This window comes from Rattus norvegicus, chromosome 1 (assembly GCF_036323735.1).
Source record: "Rattus norvegicus strain BN/NHsdMcwi chromosome 1, GRCr8, whole genome shotgun sequence".
Classification (NCBI taxonomy): Eukaryota; Metazoa; Chordata; class Mammalia; order Rodentia; family Muridae; genus Rattus; species Rattus norvegicus.
Genome location: NC_086019.1, coordinates 25,856,484 through 25,882,818, shown reverse-complemented (window position 1 = coordinate 25,882,818; position 26,335 = coordinate 25,856,484). Strand labels below are relative to the sequence as shown.

The 26,335-nt window shown below is 35.6% G+C and overlaps 1 protein-coding gene across 16 annotated transcripts in view; it reads left to right on the top strand.

The window, feature by feature from the left end:
• Trdn (triadin) overlaps nucleotides 1-26,335 on the top strand; it is a 455,305-nt gene that overhangs the window by 347,251 nt on the left and 81,719 nt on the right. For 13 of the 16 annotated variants that reach the window (XM_063272320.1, XM_063272316.1, XM_063272306.1 and 10 more), the window contains 1 exon segment: nucleotides 12,514-12,558. In XM_063272320.1, coding sequence (XP_063128390.1) covers nucleotides 12,514-12,558 — 45 coding nt within the window. 16 annotated transcript variants of the gene reach the window in all.

Genomic DNA, 26,335 nt, shown 5'->3' with positions numbered 1-26,335 from the left:
AACAAAATAGAAACATCTAGAGTCCCTAGAGTTTATTGAAGAGAGTAACACCCAAACTTGAGACATGTGCTGCCTTCAAAATTCAAATAAGCCTTTTAAATGCTGCAGTTCCTGGTAGCTGGTCCCATATGCAACAATTTATCCTTCACTTTAAAAAGAAAAAGAACATTTAAATGCTGAACATCACTAGAACTTCAGAAATTTTAGTAATATAGATGATCTTTGGAGTTTTATTGGTTTTACTTCCCATCCTCTTGACACACATGGGATTTACATATGGGATATAAATAGTAGCTCCTACCATTGTTTACTTGGTTGAGTCAACATAATGTCATCAATATGACTGAGCATTGTAATGTCCTGTTGAATACATGGGGAAGCAACATCCCTATGAAGTAAGTTGTGATACAGGACTAAAGATTGACTGAATTCTTGAGGTTGTCTCGTCTTTCCAGCTGAAAGTGAATTGCTTACTTGCTCATGGACAGAAATGAAGAAAACAGTGCATTTTCAAGGTTAGCAGATACATGCCAGATATTAGGTGATATGTTAATCTCCTTATGTAAGGAAACCACATGTAATAGAATAGATTCAACTGGAGTTACTATTTGATTAAGTTCAATATAATCATCTATCATTCTTTATCTATTAGATAAATAGAAATAAATGGAAACATGTAGAAAACTATGATTCAAGTACTTAATGATGATACTAACATAAACTTTCTAAAGATGAGAGGCAACTTGTGGTTCACTATTTCATAAGTTCTGTTTTAATGTCTTCTACTTGGCTGTTCCAAAAATAGATCAGGAAGCCAACATAATTATTTCAATTTCAAAGTGTATCTATACAAATTATGCATCCTGTAACTATAGAAATAACCACAGGATGAGTTTGAAGACCCTGACGAACCCACTATTAGTTATTAAATATTGGCTAAATTGACTCTGACCTCCTTATGGTATTGTTTCAAATGGGGGGATACAATGCAATATGTAGTCATCTGTAATTAATGTTGATGCATTGCTAGTTTATAGCAGGCTCCCAAAGATCTGACATTTTATTTTACCACAGTACAATTACCCCAGGAATAGGTCTCTTTGAGCTTAAATACTAATAGCAAAACTTCAGTATTATGAGAAGGTGTTTCCTTAATAGAGCCTAACCTCTTTTACATTCAATATTCTGGACCTAGAAACGTGTTCAATTTGTTGAAGAGTCATTACTTTTCCTAGCTGTGACTCAAAGCAGCCTTTAATTCAGTTGTCCTACAATCTTCTGCTTATCTAGATGGGACATACATTTAGTAGCTTCTGTATCTGCTTTACTTCTAGAAATACCATGAGGAATTAGTCAGTGGTATAGGTGAGCCAGCCCATCCTGATGAGTTCATTTCCTGCGTTTTCCTATATGGTAACTATACTTTGTTGCCATTTGGAAATTTGGGGCTATTTAGGGAAATTAGCCCCACTATTGGAGCTAATGTGAAATACAACTAGATTTGTTATCTCTTAATTATCCAGTTGAATACCTGCAGCTCCCACTATAAAATATGACATAAAAAAGCAACAAAATATTCTATGGAGAAAGTTGACCCAGAACTTCCCACACAAGAATGAATTCCTGAGCTTGGATTCTGTCAACTGTGGGATGTCCAGATGTGCACATGTCTGTATTCCAAATGCTAGAGAGACAGAGACAGGCAGATACTTGGTGTCCACTACCCAGTCATGCTAGCACACCATTGATCTCCTGCATCAGTGAATGATCCTGCTATGAGGTGAAGAGCTATGGAGAAAGTCAATTTACATAAACATGTGGTCTCGGCATGCATACCTTTTTGCACATGTGCGCACAACCAAATATATATGTGCGCATAGATATATATGTATATATAAAATCATGCACACACATACTGGGAGGTATATACATACATATATGCCATACATGCACGCACACACACACACACACACACACACACTATATAATATATATATATATATACAGAAAGACAGACAGACTGACAGAGACACAAAGAGAGACAGAGAGACAGAGAGAAAGAGAGATATTTTACAAAAAGGAGCAATGAAAGATTTCATCAACCACACTGGTGCTCCTCTCACAAAGCTGTTTCTTATAACATCCATAAAAGAAAAAATTCTTCCTGACCCTACATTGTAGAAGGTTAAGTTTTACATAGGAAGTCCATTCTAACATTCTAATTTCCTTGACTGTTAAAATGTTTCTTCTTCTGTGCAAGCTGTGACATTGTACCCAGTGATGTTTACCAAAACCTCCACCCAATCTAGTTGTACTTTTTACCATTATCACCACCCTTCAATTGCATCCCCATACAGATTCTCCAAACTTCTGTTTGTGTGAATTAGAAAACTCAAGAAATTCTTTAAGAGTTTAGAATGCTTTCATGTGAATAATCCTCTGAACATTTCCTCTTGTGCATGTTGAGACAAGAGTGTGTTTCAGGGATTGAAACAAATATGAATGATAAAGATGGGTCTGGAATCAGCATTGTTCTGATGGGTCATGAAAGCATCAGCATCATTTTGCTTTGTATCCCATTCAGAGAACCTCATTGCTGGTTTGATAGATAGTAGATTAATTCCACTAATAAGACTGGAGTATAGCACAGACTAGAGACAAAACTTGCTTTAGTCTAAATGACCCATGAGAATCTTAGAGCTCAATATCTTCACCGTCAGCAGACTCTACTCATAATCTCCACCTCAAGTTACTAGATCCTATTTTTATCAATATTCTTTGAGGCTATGACATATTCTTGTGTTATAACTCAGCCAATCATATGAAAAATTTCTCTTTTTATTTCAAGAGGGTTTATTGGTATTGTTTGACATTTTTAAAACGTCAGCCTATTTATTATGGGAGAGAGATGATTCTTTCTCAAGACATATGCAAAAGTTTTTAGATTGTTTAAACAAATATCGTGAAAAATTAAGTTTTACCTCTATTGTGCTCATTCTTTTTTTTATTATTTTATGTATACATGGTAAGAGTAGTTGATCAGCATCAATATGTTTCTTAGACTTCATGACTTAGAAAGTTTTAGATATGTGTGTGTGTGTGTGAGTGTGTGTGTGTGTGTCACAAAATTGCTTGCTCTACACAAGGGATGTGCCAGAAGTATCAAAGGCATTTATCAAGCACATTATTTTTTAAGAGAAAAGATTGTGTTTTATTTACTTCTTAAACACCCAGAAACAAACATATAAAAGAATTAATCATTGGCAAGACACTTGTTTGTTCTCTATAATACAATTCAGATTCATACCTGGCAGTTTTGTCCAAATATTCTCCTCCTTGGCAGGCTCCTCTGTTAAAGTGAATATTCACTTTAGATCAGGATGCCCGTCAGAGTCTGGAATAGCAAACGCAGGACTTGTGAGTGTCTATACCAGGTCCTCTGCGTATATGTTAAGACTGTGAGCTTGGTGTTTTGTGTAACTCCTGACATTGGACGTGGGCATATCTCTGACTCTTTTGCCTGCTCTTTAGACTCTGGATATGAGTGGTTTATTTTGTCTTATTGTATCTTTATTTTGGTCCTGTGGTCTGTTGTCCCATGGAGAATAGCTCTTTCTGAAGAGGAAATGGAAGAGCATAGATCTGGGGGAAGGGAGAGTTAGGAAAGCAAGGAAAGGTGGAAGGAGGGAACACTGTGGTTGTGATGCCTTGTATGAGAAAACATTTTAAATATAAAAAAGAAAATAAGTATTAATTTTAAGGAATTTTATAAGTATTTCAAATTTTATTTTATATTTAAATTTTTATTCTTAACTTATAGACTGTATCTTGACCACAGCCCCTCCTTTCCTTCCTCCCAGTTCTCCATTCCACATACCCTGCCTCCCAGATTTATTATTCCTCCATTTCACTTTTATAAAGGACAGCCCTCCCAATAATATCAATGAAACATGGCATAAAACGATTTAATAAGTCTAGGAATAAACCCTTATATCAAGGCTCAAAGAGCCAACCCAGAAGGAGGAAAATTACCTCATAGGTAGGTAAAAATGTCATACATGGTCCCTGTTCCCACTCTTGGAGTTCCACAAAAACCCCAAGCAAAACAACTACAACATGTATGCAGAGGGCCTAGCATAGACATATGTAAGTTTTGTGATTGTCACTTAAATGTCTGTGAGACCCTGTGAGCCCTGCTTAGTTGATTCTGTGGGCTGTGTTCTCCTAGTGTCCTTGGCTCCCCGCCTGCCGCCAGCTCCTACAATCTTTCCTCCTCCTCTACTGGTGGGTTTTCCAAACTCTGTCTAACATTTGAGTGCAGTTCTTGGCAACTACTCCCATTAGCTGCTGGAGGAAGCCTTTCTGATAATGATTGGGCTAGGCAGGTATCTAAAAGTATAAGAGAATATCATTAGGAATAATTTTATTTACTTTTATGTCATTTATTTATTTATTTACATTTTTGTCAGTCATGTTTGATTCTATCTTAAGATTCTGAGCTATCTGGCTCAGGCAGTGTCAGGCATGGCCTCTCTCTTGTGGCTTGGGTCTCAATGTAGACAAATCATTGGTTGGCCATTGCCCCAAGCTATGAGCCTTTACCCCAGCATATCATGCAGTCAGGACAGGTTGTGGGTGGAAGGTTTTGTGGCTGGATTAGTATCCTAATCCCACCACTGGGAGACTAGCCTGGTTATAGAAGACGGCCTGTTCAAACTCCGTATCCTGCATTAGTGGGAGTTGTAGCTAAAGTCACCCTCATAGGCTTCAGGAAGTTTCCATTGTACTAGATTCTCACATTGACCTTTAAAAGCTCACTTATTCCAATCTACTCTACTAAGTTTCTCCCTTGGTCTCTCTCTCTCCCCCCCCTACCCAATTCCTACAATTCTCATCTCCCTTTACTCCTAGTCTGCCCAACATGTCTATTCAGTTTCTCTTTCCCTAGGAGTCCCACGCTTCCTCCCTAGACCTCTCCTTTTAATCTAACTTCTTTGGTCTGTGGATTGTAGTATAATTCAACTTTACTTAACAGGTTGCATCAACTTATAAGTGAATACACATAATGTTTGTCTGTCTGGGTCAGGGTTGCCTGACATAGAATGATGTTTTTTTTTTCTATTTGCCTGAAATTTTCTTGATGTCTTTTTTTCCTAACAGCTGGATAATACTCAATTTTGTAAATATACCACATTTTCTGTATCCTTTCTTCAGTTGAGGGACAACTAGGCTGTTCACAGTGTGTGTCTATTATTAATAAAAGCATTATGACTATAGCAGAGTTGAACAAGTGTCTTTGGGGAAGAATGGAGTGTCTTTTGGGTATATTCCCAAGAGTGGTATAACTGGGTGTTGAGGTAAATTACTCCTCAATTTTCCAAGGACCTGCTCTAGTGATTTCCATTGCGGTTCTATGAGTTTGCACTCCAACCAGCAATGGAGAAGTGTCCTTTTTTATGCCGCATCCTTGCATCATGAGTTGGTCCTTGTGTTGCTGATGTTAACAATCATGACAGGTATAAGATGGGACCTCAAAGTAATTTCACTTTGCATTTCCTTGAAGGCTAAGTATGTTGAGCATTTCTTGGTCATCTCAGCCATATGAGATTCCTCTATTGAGGATTCTCTGTTTAAATCTATACCCTGTTTTTAAATTGTGTTGATTTGTTTGTTGATGTCTTTGGAGTTCTTTACGTATTTTGGATATTAGCCATCCATGAGATGTGGAGTTGGTGAAAATTCTTTTCCATTCTCTAGGGTGCCATTTTAACATGATATAGATTTTATCATATTTATTCAACCTTCTTCCAGATTTAATCCTAAACCCATATATACATAATAACTTAATAAATATTTTTCTTTTATTGAAAATATTTTTAAAACCATATATTTTTATTGCAATTTTCTCTTCCCTTACTCTTCCTAGCTCTTGCAACTCTCCATTTCATCTTTTTCAATGCTAGCAATAATTAAAGTAAACTAAAATAAAACAAATCAGGATATGATAAAACAATCAAACAAGTAAAAGGGCCAAGACAAGGAGTAAGGCAAAAAAGGCAACAAACAAACAAATCACCAAAACCATACAGACACAGAATCAGAAATGAAAAGGGAGACATAACAACAGAATATGGGGAAATTCAAAAAATCATCAGATCCTATTAGCAAAGTCTATATTCCATAAAACTGGACATCTGGGTGAAATGGACAATTTTCTAGACAGATACCAGGTACCAAAGTTAAATCAAGATAAGATAGACCTTCTAAACAGTCCCATACCTCGAAAGAAATAGAAGCAGTTATTAAAAGTCTGCAAACTAAAAAAAGTCCAGGACCAGATGAGACTAGTTCAAACTTCTATCAGACTTTCATAGAAGATATAATACCAATACTGTCCAAACTATTCCACAAAATAGAAACAGATGGAGCACTACCCATTTCCTTCTATGAAGCCACAATTACTCTTATACCTAAACTACACAAAGAACCAACAAAGAAAGGGAACTTCAGATTCAAATTCCCTTATGAATATTGACACAGAAATATTCAATAAAATTCTCGCAAACTGAATCCAAGAACACTGCAAAATGAGCATCCAACATGATCAAGTAGGGTTGATCTGAGGGATGCAAGAATGATTCAATATATGGAAAACCATCGATGTAAAACACTATATAAACAAACTCAAAGAAAAATCTATATGATCATCTCATTAGATGCTGAGAAATCATTTGAGAAAATTCAACACCCCTTCATGTTAAAAGTCATGGAAAGATCAGGAATTCAAGGCCCATACCTAAACATAGTAAAAGCAATATACAGCAAACCAGTAGCCAACAGCAAACTAAATGGAGAGAAACATGAAGTAATCCCACTAAAACCAGGGACTAGACAAGTGTGTCCATATCTCTCTAATAACTCAATACAATTATTGAACTCCTAGCCAGAGAAATCAGACAACAAAATGAGGTCAAAGGGACAAAAAATGGAAAGGAAGATGCCAAAAATAACACTATTTGCAGAATTATATGATCATATATTTATGGGACCCCAAAGTTTCCACTGGAGAACTACTAAGCCTGAAAAACAACTTCAGCAATAAGGACTGGATATAATATTAGCTTAAACAAATAAGTAGCTTTCCATGACTCAAAGGATAAACAGGCTGAGAAAGAAATTAGGGAAATTATACCTTTCATAATAGTCACAAATGACATAAAATACCTCAGTATGACTCTTACCAAGCAAGTTAAAGATCTGCATGACAAGAACTTCAAGTCTCTGAAGAAAGAAATTGAAGATCTCAGAAGATGGAAAGACCTCCCATGGTCATGAATTGACAGAATTAATATTGTAAAATGGCCATTTTGCCAAAAGCAATCTACGGATTCAATGCAATCACCATCAAAATTCTAACATAATTCTTCATAGAGTTAGAAAGAACAATTTGCAAATTCATTTGGAATAATAAAGATCCCAGGGTAGCAAAAACTATTCTCGGCAATAAAAGTTCTGGGGAAATCATCATCCCTGACCTCAAGCTCTATTACAGGGCAATAGTGATAAAAACTGTATGATATTGGAACAGAGGCAGGCAGGTAGACCAGTGGAATAGAAATGATCACCCAGAAATGAACTCACAAGCCTATGGTCACTTGATCTTTGCCAAAGGATCTAAAACCATACAGTGGAAAAACTAGCATTTTCAACCAACAGTGCTAGTTCAACTGGAGGTCAGCATGTAGAAGAATGCAAATTGATCCATCCTTATCTCCCTGTACAAAGCTCAAGTCCAAGAGGATCAAGCACCTCTACATAAATCCAGATACACTCAAACTAATAGAAGTAAAAGTAGGGAAAAGCCTTGAACACATGAGCACAGGGGGAAATTTTCTGAACAGAACACCAATGGCTTATGCTGTAACATCAAGAATTGAGGAATGGGACCTCATATAGCTGCAAAGCTTCTTAAGGCAAAGGGCACTATCATTAGTACAAAATGGCAAAAAAACAGGTTGGGAAATATCTTTATCGATCCCACATCTGATAGAGGGCTAATATCCAATATATACAAAAAAACTTAAGAATTTAGACTCCAGGGAACCAAATAACCCTATTTAAAATGTGGTACAGAACTAAACAAAGAATTCTCAGGTGAGGAATATCAAATGGCTGAGAAGTTCCTAAAAGAGGAACCCTCCTCCACTGTTGGTGGGATTGCATACTGGTACAACCACTCTGGGAATCAGTCTGGAGGTTCCTCAGAAAATCGAATATTGTATTACCTGAGGACCCAGCTCTACCTCTCCTGGGCATATACCCAAAAGATGCTCCAATATATAACATGGACACATGCTCCACTTTGTTCATAGCTCCCCTATTTATAATAGCCAGATGCTGGAAAGGTGCCCTTAAACAGAAGATTGGATACAGAAAATGTGGTACATCTATACAATGGAATACTACTCCGCTATCAAAAACAATGACTTTATGAAATTCATAGGCAAATGGATGGAAATAGAAAATATCATCCTGACTGACGTAGCCCAATCAAACACACACACACACATGGTATGCACTCACTATTAAGTGGGTATTAGCCTAAAAGTTCCGATTGCCCAAGATACAATCCACAGACCACATGAAGCTCAAGAAGAAAGACGACGAAAGTGTGAAAGCTTCTGTCCTTCGTAAAAGGGGGAACAGAAATATTCATAGGAGAGGATATGGAGACAAAGTTTGGAGCAGAGACACCAAGCAGATCAAACTAAAGAAATAAAAATATCAAACATTTATTTGGGTAAAACAAACTGAGGAAAACATGTAAATTTAAGGAGCTCTCACTTTAGGAACCCTATGCTTATAAGATGTAAATATCAATGCCTGAAATTTTCAGGTTTTTTTTCTTCCCTCCAAATATGAATGTTTCTTCATTCTTTTTATTCTTTTATTTTGAAAATCTGATTTTATTTATGTTAAAATTTATTCCATTACTCATGTTTGTTAAATTATTTTATGTCTTCTGTTTTTTTTTTTTTTTATTAACTTGAGTATTTCTTATATACATTTCGAGTGTTATTCCCTTTCCCGGTTTCCGGGCAAACATCCCCCTCCCCCCTCCCCTTCGTTATGGGTGTTCCCCTCCCAACCCTCCCCCCATTGCCGCCCTCCCCCCATAGACTAGTTCACTGGGGGTTCAGTCTTAGCAGGACCCAGGGCTTCCCCTTCCACTGGTGCTCTTACTAGGATATTCATTGCTACCTATGGGGTCAGAGTCCAGGGTCAGTCCATGTATAGTCTTTAGGTAGTGGCTTAGTCCCTGGAAGCTCTGGTTGCTTGACATTGTTGTACTTTTGGGGTCTCGAGCCCCTTCAAGCTCTTCCAGTTCTTTCTCTGATTCCTTCAATAGGGGACCTGTTCTCAGTTCAGTGGTTTGCTGCTGGCATTCGCCTCTGTATTTGCTGTATTCTGGCTGTGTCTCTCAGGAGCGATCTACATCCGGCTCCTGTCGGTCTGCACTTCTTTGCTTCATCCATCTTGTCTAATTGGGTGGCTGTATATGTATGGGCCACATGTGGGGCAGGCTCTGAATGGGTGTTCCTTAAGTCTCTGTTTTAATCTTTGCCTCTCCCTTCCCTGCCAAGGGTATTCTTTTTCCTCATTTAAAGAAGGAGTGAAGCATTCACATTTTGATCATCCGTCTTGAGTTTCGTTTGTTCTAGGGATCTAGGGTAATTCAAGCATTTGGGCTAATAGCCACTTATCAATGAGTGCATACCATGTATGTCTTTCTGTGATTGGGTTAGCTCACTCAGGATGATATTTTCCAGTTCCAACCATTTGCCTACGAATTTCATAAACTCGTTGTTTTTGATAGCTGAGTAATATTCCATTATGTCTTCTGTTTTTGTTCCTCTGGATAATTTTTTATCATATTATTTCAGAATGGATTAATAGAGTCCTACTTAGTTTTTAGCTTTGTTAGATCCATCTATTCCTTATTTTAATTAATTATCTGTTACATTTTTAAATAACAGTTGGATAAAATAATACAAAAGATGTTATGTTCTCATAACAGGGATGATTCTGTTTAAGGTAGGATAAAAGTAAAGGAAAAAAGAAAAGTGCAAGAGTTACTTCTATGTACTGGGCCTTGTGCTTGCCATGGTTGATCAAACGTTTCATTGTTTTAATAAACTAGAAGCATTACCTGCATTATCACTTAAATATTAAGGCTCAAGGTTTTACAATGCAAAATCCTTGCTCATTTTCCTGTGATACATGACCCCCTATACAATTTGTAACAAAAATCTAAACCATGTCCTTCATTTCTTATAGTAATTCAGTTCCTAGGAATTGTCATTCTAGGGTTACAACAGCATTCCTTATCCTATAGAGAAGTTAGGTGCCAACCCTCCTTGAGTGGTCCTAGCCTAACACTTAACTACAGTTTAACAGGAATAGAAAATAAGATTATAACCTCATTGGTATTCCCTGGAAGGCCTGTAATTTCCCCTTATTCAGATTTTTTTGTACAAGTGGCATTTTTGAAACTCAGAAAACCTAATTTGCTTTGAGCTAAATATTTTCCTCACTCAAGAGTTCCATTTGGAGATTAGAGTACCTGTTTTTATTTCCAACGAATGGTAACAAACTTTGGAGTCTTTCTGAAGCTGAAGCAGGAAATGATCAAATTCATCACAGCTTTCTTTGGTTTTGTCTTGATTTCGTTTTGTTTGTTTTTGTTTTCTTTCTTAAGTCTTTATTGAGACTCTTTTCTTCCTCTCTATATTCTTTTCTCCTACTTTTCCATCCTCCTTTATTTAGGGAAAGTTACCAATGATGTTCTTATGTGCCTGATAACTTCTTCCTAATATTGCTTTGCGGCTCACTAAACCCTTCGTTTGATTAAAATGAAAGCCAGAACTTTTTAACTTAATTTCACTTAGATGCTTAACAGAAACACTGCAGAATATTCAATAATTCAATACATTACATGTGCTGTCAATGGGAAACAGCATCTTTCCAGAGGATTCAATGAATAAACACTTGTTTCCAACATGAGTAAAGCCAGGGGAAGATGCATTTATTCATTTTTTTCTTTCTTTTTTTTCTTTCGGAGCTGGGTACCAAACCCAGGGCCTTGTGGTTGCTAGGCAAGCACTCTACCACTGAGCTAAATCCCCAACCCACATTTATTCATTTTAAAGTTGTACTTTCCCCATTACAATGCTCTGTAGAGCTGTGCATGATAATGTTATTCATTTCCACATCTGTTCTTCTTCTAGCTGTTGCTCAAATTCCCTGAAGATTCTTTCTCGAATCAGTTACTTCATCTGCAGGCACTGACTTCATATGAAAAATTCTGCTCATTACATGTTTAACTAGGCAAACTTCAAATCTTCCGCAGAATGCAATAAAGACTTGAATCAGGATGAGGTTCTTTCAAAGATTTCTTTTGGCGTCCTTGTGATGTAAAATGGGTTCCTTTTATACTTAAATGCATCTCAAGTATGACGGCATGGTACTTTCAGTTGATTAAGACATGATAAGTCTTTCAGGTATATACCCAGGAGTGGTAGAGTTTGACATATACCCAAAAGATGCTCCAACATATAACAAGGACACATGCTACACTATGCTCATAGCAGCCTTACTTATAATAACCAGCAGCTGGAAAGAATCCAGTTGTCCTTCAACGGAGGAATGGATACAGAAAATATGGTACAAATACACAACAGAGCCCTGCTCAGCTAATAAAAACAATGACTAAATAAAATTCTTAAGCAAATGGATGGAACTAGAAAATATCACCTGATATTTGAGTGAAGTAACCCAATCACAAAAGAACACACATGGTATGCACTCACTGATAAGTAGATATTAGCCCAAAGCTCAGAACACTCAAGATAAATTCACAGACCACATGAAGCTCAAGTAAAAAGAAGAATAAAAAGTGAACGCATCAGTCCATCTTAGAAGGGGCAAGAACACCTTCTTAGAAGCAGGGGGAGGGAGAGTGGAATAGGGGATTTCAGGAGGAAGTAAAAGGAAAGGGGATAACATTTGAAATGTAAATAAAGAAAATGTCCAAAAAAAAAAAACATGCTAAGTCTGAATTTTAAGGAGTATCTTATTGACATTTATATGACACTAAGTGACTACAGCCATAAACTGAATTGTAGCTCAATTAATCACCTTCCTGTCAACTGTAATTCTTTGTAGCTCCTTTATCAAAGCACAGTGTAAAGGAATAAAACAGAAAATAGTGTAGAAGAATTAGCCTGGAGACTGAAGGGATTACTGCTTTTTGTTTTTGTTCTAATCCCTTAAGATTAGCTTTAACCCAGATTTAAATTTTGTTATAGAAAGATAAGAAGTGTTTTTTAAAGCGTGAAAGAATAGCTGGTTTAGAAACAATATTTGGTTTTGAATGCATCCCCAAATGCTTTTATGTGCAGAATAAACATTTTATATTGGATCTCTTATTTAAACCTTATCTTTGCTTTGCAGCCCTGCATGGAAAGAAAGAAGAGAAAGCCAAGACAGTGGAGCAAGGTAAAAAAAAAAGTGAAGCAGGTTGACATTATCTTCTTTAGGAAGAAAACTACATGAGGAGGAAAACACTGGATTCAGACAGGCGGAAGACAATTATCTTTAAATCTCTTGCTCTAGAGCAATGTCCTTGCATTTGTTCAGGACAGGGAGGATGTGGGATGACTGTCTGGCCTTGTCTTTTTATTGTTTACCAAGTTCTGAGTATAAATTCAGAAAAGCAAATGTGTATAGACTGCTTCCTTACGTCAGCGTCAGCAGAGAAGCTGAAGAGTGATAATGAGATGAGCTAGATAACTGGTAGACATTTTTTTTTCTGTTTGACCTTTTGTTTTCCATACCACCTCAGAGATAATAGTTCAAAGAATAAACATGATTCAAACTTATTTATGATAAAAAATAATTGTATTACTTTAAAAATAATTTGTTATATTAAGACACTGGGGTAAACAATATAAAAGTTATTATAGTTGATATCATGACTTTGGTTTTCGTGGTTGATTTACACAAAAAAAGCCTGAAAATTTATTGTTATGCATTGTAAAGTCATATATATACATATACACATATATATATTTGGTATACCACAATATCACTCTAGAATATGCTTTAAACATGCTCTTGACCACTGTCTGATATCATTGAAAGTGATACTTTGCCTTTTCTTAAAACTGAAAAAATTAAGGATTTGTGAGCTTTGAAAAATGAAAATAATATGATAGTTATATCAATAAAGGTTTTCCTTTTATTGTGGCTTCTGGGTACCACCCACAATTTTGAGAGTCAATGCAATATTTCAAGCAGCTCAATCTGAGCAAGAGTGTCTGTGTTAGTGTTTGAAATATAAAGCATAAACACAGGGATAAACACAGGATTGTGTTTTGTTTGCTCATTCATGCAGGTTTCAGGACTTAAATTTCTTAAGTCAAAATAAAGGCAATCATTTCCAATCTGCTTTTCTCACTTAGATATTATGTGTCCAAAATAAGAAGCCATAAGTATAAAGGATGCAACAAATTATAAATTCCCAAATTATACATGTTATCTAGATTTTCTTCACAAAGGCTATTTTGATACATTGTCCAAGCATATTTTAATCCACTGAGCTTCCTGACTTTCTGTCTTCTAGTCATAAAAACTACTTATCAGAACTTGCTTTGCTTTTTATTTGCTTGTCTGTGTTGTTACTCGGGGTCTAAAGCATGCCAGGCAAATACTGCATAAGAGAGCAGTATCCTCATCTTAGCAGGATGCTTTAAAATCGCTATAACATGTTAAAAGTACACTGACTAATAACGGAGACAGTGCAATGAATACGGCGGTGCCTAACATGATTGACAGGAGCACTGAAAGTTTGTTTCTGAATATGTCACTTTTATTGAAACACTGATGTTTCCTCAAATGGAAAATGGCATTGGGATGTGAACTTACTATTTCAGATGAATTTTACTATAATTTTCCTAAACTTAAATTTTACCGTATACAAACTCGGGTTTGTTGGCCTATATAAAACTGACGACAGTTGTCATAATTTTAGTAAAAGATCTGGATTTTAATTGAGACAGTGCACTCTCACATATTAAGGGACAAATGTAAAAGAGAATAGTATATTTAAACAAATGCTCCTCTGTGGGGTATAACTAAGGCAAATAGTTGGTGTGTAAAAAAGGTATTTTAAGACATGAATAAAACCAGGAGTTTGCATGTAAAAACAAACAAACAAACCTAACTTTGCTCTTTGACGGAGTTCTAAAATTTCTTCCTAAAAGGATGTTATCAGACTCTGTCGTCTTCTCGCTTTTATGTAGGCTTACTTCAGAAATATTCATTATCAAAAATGAGTTCCAAATTTATTGAAGAACAATTAATTAAATATCAATGATGCCTTTTTCATTCATTTACATTTTAACTTGTGGCAATTTTTATGGAATACGCCATGATTGTTCTAATTCTTATCAGTGTGATGTGTGGTCTGAATCTAGCTGTGCACCTTGAACGAGCATCTCGATGTAGATGCATCCCAGCTACGCGTGAATAAATTAACTCAGCACCACTTTACATTATAGGAAATACCTTGTTTGGGAAAGGTGGAATTAATTTTCAGTGAACCCAATTGAGAAAAAGATCTCTGATCACTGGAAGGCCTAAGATCCACAGAACTAAAATAAATGCTATCCTATTTTGTGTTGATTTATTTTCATTTTTCTCATGCAGCTCTTATGTTGGATAGATGATATATTTGGGAGTTAAGATTTTGCATATCCTTATATCTAAGTGCCACTTACCTAGGAAAGTGATAACAAGGTTATACGTAGGATGGCTCTCAAGACATGTTTTCTCCACCCGATATGGCTGTGCGTATGGGGAGAACCAGCATGCACAAAATAAAAATGTCACACATGTGCTGCTTCAGTATAATCCACAAGATACAGTTGAAAGAGTGTATTGCGGTTCATTGATGTAACGCTCATTACTGAAAACTGCTAATTTGTTGATTTTTAATTCACTGAGCTCATTTTTTGTTTGTCTTCTTTTTCCAAATAGATCCACAGTCTTAAACACTCCTTCGTTCCTTTCAGAAGGAACAGACTTGTGTGATTTTCTTACTACTAGCTGAGGAGGCAAAGCACCCACTCTCAGAAAGTGCTGTGAGATACAGGAAGAGACCAATTAACAAAATTCATTTGGGTCTCATTGAGAAGCTTAAAGTAAATTGTTCTGCAACAGGGAAAAGGTGGAAAAAATAGCTACAGATTAATTGTTTGCAAGTTATTATTTCTTCACTCACCTGGTTCCTGACATTATTGATACCTTCCTTAGAATTTGTTCCAAGAGCCTATCCTATCACTGTGGTCGATAAACAGGAAATGCCTAATTTAAAAAAAATGGTTAGTCGATTGCAAACACAGAGAAAATGTCAAGAAAGGAATATTAGCTGTCTGAGAATTTAACATCTTGTGCCCAACATACTGTAAAGCTAAAGTAATATTATATAAGTCAAAGCTCTAATTACTGAAGGTAGGCAATTATTTCAGAAGTTAGATTAAGCCTTTCCCTTATAAATTTAAAAGTAGAAATCAGCAAGGAAAAGTAACTATTTATTATTAGTCAACCCTGTCACTTCGCATATATTTGTAGTTCATTCTTATTCTTAAGAAGGCCTGTGTGGTGAACAATATATGGAAAAATATGAAAATTGTTGATAAGTTTACTGATTGCACAATGTTAATGTGAACTTATTAACAATACCAAGTGGATGACAGTTAAATAATTAATTAGGTCAGATGATATGCCATATTCAGGAAAATATGCCTCTTTATAGCTTTTAAAACACATTTATGAAATTTGTGAACTATAAAAGGCTAATAGTTTTTCAAATAAAATCATTCTGACCAAAAAGTTGTTAAATGGAATATGTTTTCCATTAGATTACTGTTATTTTTAGGAGGACTTGTCAATAAAGCCTCTTATTTTTTAATTATAACATTGAAATAAAAAACATACTTTATAATCTTAAATGCTTATGAACAGTTCAGTATCTCAAAATTATTTAAATGTGATCACAGAACTATTAAGTCTAGTGTTACACCCTCTTGGAAAATAAATATGACTTTACCACCCAATTAATCAGAAACATGACAATTAAAAAAACAGCATTTGATACCCAACTAGCTAATGATATGAATTTGAAGCGTAAAATCGGACAGTATAGAACAAAACTGTATCAAAGTTAATTTTCTCTAAAAAGAAATTCAGTTTTGCCATAGATTTAGAAGCGTTTCGACCCTCACGAATAAGCTAATCTGTAGTACCTGAAGGATTGCTGCCTTTTTTTGGATTGGATGTGATACTGTAAAGAATGTTACCATGTAATTGTAAAAGCTTTGAAAATTATCAGAACAGGTGAAACCAGGTCCATTGTATGTGAGACCTCGCTTTTCTCTATCGCAGTAGCCAGAGACTTGCAGTGTCTGTGCATGCATATTGTTTTTGAATCTACCCTCTGAAATTGTTGTAGACTTATCCTGTCGTTTCAAGTGATTATTAAAGATATCTGAGAACAGTGACTTCTGAGACAATCCTCCTTATTTTAATAACTGTATTTATATTTCCTGATATTTAAAATTTAACCTTTAAGTGTCAATGGAGTAAAACTAACGGCCTACTCGATCCAACTTATTTAACGATTTGTGTAATCTGTCATTTAAAACAAGTGATTTGCCCATGTGGATTCAGTCTTGTTGTTGACCCTCAATAAATTTTAAATGATAAAAATATGATTGATTTCTGTGAATTTCACACCTTTGAAAACAGTTTGTACCACAATTGTTCAATATTTATTGAGTGCCCACAACAGGCCAGGCACTGGGGAAAGGATTTGAAGGGCACTGGGTTGACTCAAGAGAGAAGCTGTTCTACAAACAACTCCAGAAAATACATGCAGATTAGTCCACCGTGCTTTTTTAAAATATATCTTTGCATATGTTAATAAAATACTTAGCAGTACCTCACTTCTCCTGCTCATATAGACATTTTACCTCTTCTTGTCCTTATTTAATGCTTTTACAATGACATGATCTGTAAGAAAATCCTTTCCTGTTTGTGCTCTCTCATTTTTTCTCCTTTCTATTTCATTACCCAATTAATAACCGATCAGGTCTAAATTCCACATGTCACAGAATAACACATCACTCAAAGGAGTTTGTTTCTTATACAGTGCCACTATCTTTCACAGAATATTAGAAGCATATGACTTTTATTGATGTCATCACCATTCAACACTAAAGACAATTTTCCCCCAGGAAATTGCCCACCTGAGTCAATGATGATTAAGTTTAGAGATCATGATGATGATATACATTAATGCCGTTCATTTATTTCAAAATATAAAGATATGTGTATACATATCAGATTTTTTTCTAGGGCATTTGCCTTGTCCTACCTATGTGAAGCACTATTATTTGCATCCAGAAGCATCAGTAACAAGAAGATGAGAGGAGATGGTTGGTAGATAGGCTAACTAGGCACACTGTCTATTAGGGCAGGAAACACAGTTATGAAAAAAACATCAATCCTACATTGCCTCTATTCTGTACCTTCTGTGATTCACCAGTACAGTTTCTTGATAAAAACATGTCGGTGTTTTGGGTTCTAAAAATAATAAACATTCAGCATTAGTTGTGTGTCCCTGTGCCAACTTATCAACCTTACACTTTGACCAGATGTGAAAACTAAAGATTACAAATACGAACCATTTCTTATCACAAGGTCTAATCTAACTATAAATATGACAAAGAATTTCATATGATTTCCAAATTTAATGACAAAGCATTCTACATTTCTCTTGACGTTAGATAATACACTCTAAACATTTTTAATCAATGCAGAACAGTAAATAATTTTGATCGTTTTGTATACCCTGACTGCAGGTGCAGAATCAGGTGCAGGATCAGGTGCAGGATCAGGTGCAGGATCAGGTGCAGGTACAGGTGCAGGTTCGGGTCCAGCACCAGGTGCAAGTTTCCTTCTCATTTTCACCACATGGAAAGTTATCTCACACATACTGTTTTTTGATAACTATAGGTAAAATTTGGCACATAGAATCAACATTAAATATTTGGCATAGGCTACTAAGTTAGAAAGAATTCAGTTCTATATAGAAAACTCAACCCTTCATATCCTATGCCTTTCTATAGTGAATGATATGGAAGGCTAAAGAAAGACATAGTCTTTACCACTCAGCACAGTAAATAAATGCTACTTTATGATCTCTAGAGCAATACCCAGCTGCTTCTTATGTTTTCTTTCTATTAAAATTCTATTTCTTTCATACCAATAAAATGAATATACTGGCAATATTTTGGCTATATCCTTTAAACAGAAACATGGCACAACGACTGCACTATAAAGTTGATTAGTTAGAGAAAGATAAATCTTTGATTTTTTTAAAATGTTGCCTTAATTCTTATATGTATATATTGGTTTGCTACTAAAGATCTACTTACAATAAAATGAAATAACCACACTTACCATATTTTTGCATTTAGCCTATATGACATACCTCTGTATAAATTTGTGGATTACTGGCATAATCATCTAGAATCAATGTGCAGAAGTTTGAAATTTTCAACCCTCCTGCTTTATCACACTAAAGGAAATTACACATTTTAAGTTATGTCAAGAGCTAGTATGAATTCTAACATCATCAAAAAAATTGAACTTGTGGATTTTTGCCTTACTTTTGAATAGGTTGACAGTATAAACTTTTTAGAGAGTTCCTGAAATGTCAAGAATCAATTCAAAGCTTCCTGTTGGAATTTGTATTGGCAAAGCATTGCTCAAAGCAAACTTTTTTATCATTGTAGTGTGAAATATTTGATTTCATTCATTTGAGTTTTCATTGAGATAAAGCATAGCTATATAGTCCCCAACAGTTCTATATTCTCATTGAAAGCCCTGAAAATTATATCTATGGAGAAAAAATATTAAGTTAGCACTTTTGATTTATGTCTTCTAGGAAGAAAATAATTATAGGATATATTGATAGTTGTGAAATATTACCTCAATATAAAGATACCTCAAAATGAAACTGACATTAGCCTGTCCTTATTGGTAACTTCTTGTGTGATATTGGCTCGTCTTGTCCTAACTACTTTAATAGTTAAACTATTGTATTAGTCATCACTTGGATGACCTTATATTTTTATGAGAAAGCAATGACATTATATAATTCTCATTTGAAAGACAAATATCTTATATCTAAACATTCAAATATTCCATAAATGCTGAAGAATAACCTGAATTATTGATCCAAGAACAGTCTCTGTGAAATACAAGCATCAAAGTCAGATCCAGATTCCAAAATAAAAATAGTTAAAAATAATGTAAGGCTAGCAAGATGGCTTTGTGGCTAACGAGGGTGGCTATGAAGCTTAGAGGTCTGTATTTTACCCCTCAACCCACGTGAAGATGGAAAAAGACAGTCTACTTCCGAAAAGTTATTGTCTTGCCTAGGCACACAAATGATGCCACACACACATACACAGGCATGCACATGCATTCACACACATTCACATACCCATGCACATGCACATGCACATGCACACACATGCTCACAAACATGCACACACAAACACACACACACACACACATACACACACACACTTCAATTCCACCACATGGAAATACACATAAACATATACACACACACACAAACACAAATCATTTTAAAATAATATACAACGAATAAAACTCTAGACATAATCTGAATAAAATGCTAATATGTAAAAGATTTGGATATATTTTGGTTACAATTAATTTCAAAGGAGAGCAACAAAACATACTATTAGATATTGAATAAATTAAATGAAATTCCTGAAAACATGAATTCAAACACAAGGTTCAGTTTTAATGACATAAGTTGTATTGAAGATGCAATATCCATAATATTAAAAATAAAATAATTTAAAAATACCAAAAAATATTGTCTCTGGAGGGAGAAGGCTGTAGGTTAGGTAAACCGTGAGTGGGTGACTACTTTTGTAAGAATGTAATAATAAATTCCTACCAGTTTATCAGTTCTTTCATCAAAACTGTGTTGGATAAATATTATGAACAAGAGGAAGGTTGGAATATGATAGTATACATAACTGACCCCAGAAAAGCTCCATCAGGACACTCTTACAGCTAATAAATAAATTCAGCAAAGTGCTGGAAACAAAACTAGCTAACAAATATCAGTAGCCCTCTTATATACAAATGACAGGTGTTCTGAAAAGGAAATCAGGGAAACAACACCTTTTATAATAGCCTCAAATACTATAAAATATCTTGGGGGCATCTTTATGATAAAAAAAATTTCAAGTCTTTTAAGAAATAAATTAAAGAAGACATCAGCAGATGAAAAGATCTCCAATGCTCATGGGTCAGCAGGATCAATACAGTAAAAGTCATCATCCTACCAGAAGTAGTTTCATTGCAATTATCATCAAAATTCCAGCAAAATTTTTCACAAGTCATGAAAATTTTCAGCTTCACCTGAAAACATAAAAAAAACCATATATTTAAGACAATATTGAATAATAAAAGAACTGTGAGAGGCATCATGATCACTGATTTCAAGTTACACCAAAAAGCACGCTTGAAAAAAAGAGTAGTAGCAGGAAAACAGACACATTGGTAAGCGGAACGGAACTGAAGACCCAGATAGAAATCTATACAACAACAGATACCTTATTTTTCATATAGAGGTCATATACATTATGGGAAAAAAAGGAGCATCTTCAATGAATAATGCTAGTCAACCTGGATGGTTGCATGTAGAAGAATCCAAATCGATTCATACTTACTATTCTGCAAAAATAATAAGTTGATAGATGAGAAAACGTGAATTCACCTTGAACTGATTGGCACAGAAGAACTTTGTTTTTAGCAGAACGAGGTTTGCACAGGGCCTTCCGTTGTTAAACAGACCTCGTGAAACTTAGAAGACTCTGCATGGCAACGGACTCATCAACTGGACGAAGCAGCAGTCTAAAAAATGGGAAATGATTTTCATCAACTACACATCTGATAGAGGGCTAGTATCCAAAATATATAAAGCACACAAGAAGCTACATTTAAAGAAAATAACTCAATTATAAAATGAAGAACCAGTCTAAGTGAAATTTTCAATAGAGGAAACTTAAATATCTATGACTTTTAACTTAAACACTTTAAAAAACAATCAACTTCTGTAGCCTCAGGGAAAGGAAAGTACCTTGGGAATTCATCTTATACTAATGGCAATGACTGAAATTAACAAAAACCAGTGACATTTCATTCTGGGTAGGAAGTGGTATAAGAGAAACACTCATCTGTTGCTGGTGGGTGTGCAAAATTGTACACCACACCCTCTATGGAAATTAGTATGCTGATTCTTCAGGAAGATGGGAATTGATCTACCTCCAGATGTACCTATACCACTCTGTGGTAGCTGCTTCATTCTTCCATAGAGACACTTGTTTAACCATGTTTATTGCTGCTCAATTCACAATAGCCAGAACTTGAAAATAACCTAGATGTTCCTCAAGAGAGGAATGAATAAAAAATATAGTATATTTACACAATGGAGTATTGCTTTAAAGAAATGACATCATGAAATTTGAAGGCAAATGGATGGAATTAGATGGAAATCTTCCAGAGTGAGCTACATCAAATCAAAAAGATGAATGTCACATGCATTCACTTACGTGACGATAATGGCTATTTAACAATATTCACACTACAATAACAGAATATAAGTATAGAGCAAGGGAGTAGAGGGAACAGATTTCTTGAGGAGATGGAAATAGAATAGATAATTATGGATGGACGGGAACTGGACTAAGAGGATCAAATGGGGAGGGAGAGAGGTTCTGATATGGAATGCACGAAAAGATAACTAAAGGGTATGTATTTGAAGGGTAGGGTGGAGGCTTAATTCAGGAAAAACTTTCTAGTGTCTTTGGTATTGAAAGTACTCTACATGCTTTCAAAAGAGAAGCATGAACAACAAGCCAGCCTGCCATAAATCCTTTATCTACAATGGTGCATAAATCCAAATATAGACATATTATGCAGTGATAAAATGACTTCTAAGGATATTCACGTGGATAAGTTTCTTATTCAGCCATCATCAAGGAAGCTTCCTCCTGCAGCAGAAGGGAACAAATACAGAGACCCACAGACAGACATTAGGCAGAAAGTAAGAGACCTTGGAAGACTCAGTCCTAAAAGGGATTTCTCCATCAGATTCCTCTCTACAGAGCTCAAGCAAAGCCACTGAAGAGTTAAAGAGCCAAGTGGAGTGGAGGACACCAAGGAAACAAGGCATATCAACATAAGCAATATCCATGTGAAATCCCAGACCGAGGCAGTGTGGACAGGTCCTGTATAGGTCTGCAGCAGGTCCTTAGTGCTTCGGTTCTTACTTCCAATTTAATGTTTTACAAGATGCTAAGTCTGCCATTGAGTGGGTCTCTGATTCTTGTATATTCTCTTAGACTTTCTTCCTTCTGTTGGTTTATTCTGTCCATCTTCAGTGTAATATTTTTCGTATTATATGTTATTTAGTTACATTTATCAGTATTATTTTTAGAAGTCAGTGATTAAATGGAAACGAGAGAAAGAGTGGATCTAGATGGGAGGGGAAATCGGAAGGAACTGGGAAGAGTATAGGAAGGAAAAATCCATATTCATGATATATTAAGTAAGATAAGAATAAGAAACAGGAAGAAAACACAAGAAAATAACACTATGAAAAAGTGTATAATACATTTTAATTCTCATTATGAAAGCAGATAAAAATAAAGATAAATTATGGATATATTTAATTAGGAATAGTATAGAACATTAAAATTTTACATATGCCAATAGACTATGAAATGGCATATTTTGACTGACTGATTAATTGATCGATTGATTGGATTGATTAGTAAATGATTGGCTTCTTTGGGTTTTTTTTTTTTGACAATCTCTTACCTTTGAATCTGTCTTTAGCTTTGATTTGACAGTTTTTATATTGTTTTATGACATTTCATTTGGTTATATTTTTTAAAGTTGGTGAATGAATGAATGAATAAATTGATAACTTAGACACTAAGGGAAAAGCTAACAATGGAACTAACACTTATACCTACTAGGAGAGGGAAAAATCAGTTCTTTCCAATAGAAATATGAGGTGCCACAGTACAGAACTTATATAAAAGAGTAGTTGACCATCAAAAAAGGTAGTTCACAGGTTTATTGTGTACTTTGCTTTGGGTACAGTTTGTTGTTTTTTAGATGTGTTTTTCTGGGTATAGTTTTAGTCTATTGATTTAAGGAGATTCTATTGTATTCGTTTTTTTTTTTTGAGAAAATAATGTAGGGATGTAGGGGAGGGGAGAGAGTCTGGAAGAATATTGAGTTTAATATAATAATGTGTATGTAAATTTTTATATTTACATATTTTACTAGATAGTTTATGTATTTACATTTCAAATGTCCTTTTTTTCTGGTTCTCACCTCTCTGATCCTCCCTACCTCTGTTTCTGTGAAGATGCTCCATCTCCCACCCAACTACTCCCACCTCAAGGAATTCTCCTCTTATTGAATCCAAACAATGCCATCCTCTGCTACAAATGCAACTGGAGCCATGGGTCCCCCATGTGTGCTCTTTGGTTGGTGCTTTAGTCCCTGGCTGCTCTGCGAAGTCTGGTTGGTTGATAATGTTGTTCTTCCTATGGGCTCAGAAACCCCTTACTCTTCTTCATTTCTTTCTCTAACTCCTCCATCGGGCTCTCCTTGTCCAATCTGATGGTTAGCTACAAGCATTGTTATCTATATCAGTAAGGCTCTGGCAGAACCACTCAGGAGGAATTCATACTAGCCTCCTGTCACCAAGCACTTCTTGGCATCAGCAATAGTGCCTGAATCCGCATATGGGATGGATCAAGGTTTTCAGTATCCGGATGGTCTTTCCTTCAGTCTCTGCTCCACTCTTTGTCCCTGTGTTTCCTCACCTAAGTATTTTGTTGTCCCTTCTAAGAAGAATTGAAGCATCAACACTTTGGTTTTCCTTCCTCTTGAGCTTCACATGGTCAGTAAACTGTATCTTGGCTATTCCTAACTTTTCAGCTAATTTGCATATATCAGTGAGTGCATACATGTGTTCTTTTGTGATTGGGTTACCTCATGCTGGATAATATTTTCCAGTTCCATCCATTTGCCTGTGTATTTCATGAAGTCATTGTTTTAATAGCTGAATAGTACCCCACTGTGTAAATGTACATTTCTATAGCCATCTTGCTTCTGGATATAATAAGGCTGCTATGAACATAGTGGAGCATGTGTCCTCATTATATGTTGGAGCATCTTTTGGGTGTATGCCCAGGAGTGGCATAGCTGAGTCCTCAGGTAGTACTAGGTCCACTTTTCTGAGGAACCAAGAGACTGATTTCTACAGTTGTTGTAACAGCTTCCAATTCCACCAACAATGGAGGAATTTCCCTCATTCATATCCTAGCCAGCATCTGCTGTTATTTGAGTTTTTGATCTTAGCCATCTGACTGGTGTGAGATAGAATCTCAGGATTGTTTTGATTTGCATTTGCATGATGACTCGGTTTTTTAGGTCTTTCACAGCCATTCGATATTCCTTACTTGAGAATTTTTTGTTTATCTCTGTACCCAATTGTTAATGGGGTTATTTGGTTCCCTAGAGTTTAATTTCTTGAGTTCTTTGTGTATATTGGGTATTAGCCCTCTATCAGATTTAGGATTGGTAAAGATCTTTTGCGAATCGGTTGGTTATCATTTGGCCTTATTGACAGTGTCCTTTGCCTTACAGGAGCTTTGTAATTTTATGAGGTCCCATTTGTCGATTCTTGATCTTAGACCATAAACCATTGGTGTTCTATTCAGGAAATTTTGCCCTGTTCCCGTGTGTTCAAGGCTCTTCCCCAGTTTCTCTTCTACTGATTTCACTATATCTGGTTTTATGTGCAGGTCCTTGATCCACTCAGATGTGAGCTTTGTACAAGTCAAGAAAATAGATCAATTTGCATTTTTCAGCATGCTGAATTCCTGATGAATGAGAATCATTTGTTGAAAATGCTGTCTTTTTTCTGCTGACTGATTCTTTGTCAAAGATGAAGTGACCATAGGGGTGTATGGGTTCGTTTCAGGGTATTCTTTCGATTCTATTGATCTACTTGCCTGTTTCTTTAAGAATACCATACAGTATTTTATGACTATTGCTCTGTAATACAGCTTGAAGTCAGGGATGGTGATTCCCCCATAAGTTCTTTTATTTCTGAGGATAGTTTTTGATATTCTGGGTTTTTGGTTATTCCAAATGAATTTCCAAATTGCTCTTTCTCACTCTATGAAGAATTGAATTGGAATTTTGATGGGGAACGCATAGAATCTGGAGATTGCTTTCAGCAAGATGGCCATTATTACTATATTACTCTTACCATTCCGTGACCATGGGAGATATTTCCATCTTCTGAGATCTTCTTCAATTTCTTTTTCTAGAGACTTGAAGTGCTTGACATACAGATCTTTCACTTACTTGATTAGAGTCATACAAAGGTATTTTATATTATTTGTGACTATTGTGAAGTGTGTCATTTCATATATTTCTTTCTCATCCTGTTTATATATTGAGTAGAGGAAGGCTACTGATTAGTTTGAGTTAATTTTATATCCAGCCTTTTTGCTGAAGTTGTTTACCAGGTTTAGGAGTTCTCTGGTGGAATTTCTGGGGCCATTTAAGTATACTATCATATCATCTGCAAATAATGATATTTTGACTTCTTCCTTTTCAAGTTCCATTCCTTTGACCTCAGTTCTTGGTTTTGTTGATTCTTTGTATAGTTCTTTTTTCTTTCTTTTTGGTTGACTTCAGCCCTGAGTTTGATTATTTCCTGCTGTGTACTCCTCTTCTGTGTATTTACTTCTTTTTATTCAGGAAATTTCTGGTGTGCTGTCAAGCTGCTAGTGTATGCTCTCTCCAGTTCTTTTATGAATGCAGTCAGTACTATTAATTTTCCTCTTAGCACTGCTTTCATTGTGTCCCTTAATTTTGACTATGTTGTGCCTCTATTTTCATTAAATTATAAAAAGTCTTTTATTTCTTTCTTTACTTCTTCCTTCCCTAAATTATAATTGAGTAGAGTGTTGTTCAGCCTCCATCTGTATGTGGGTCTTCTGTTGTTTTTGTTGTTATTTAAGACCAGGCTTAGTCCATGGTGATCTGATAGGATGCATGGGATGTA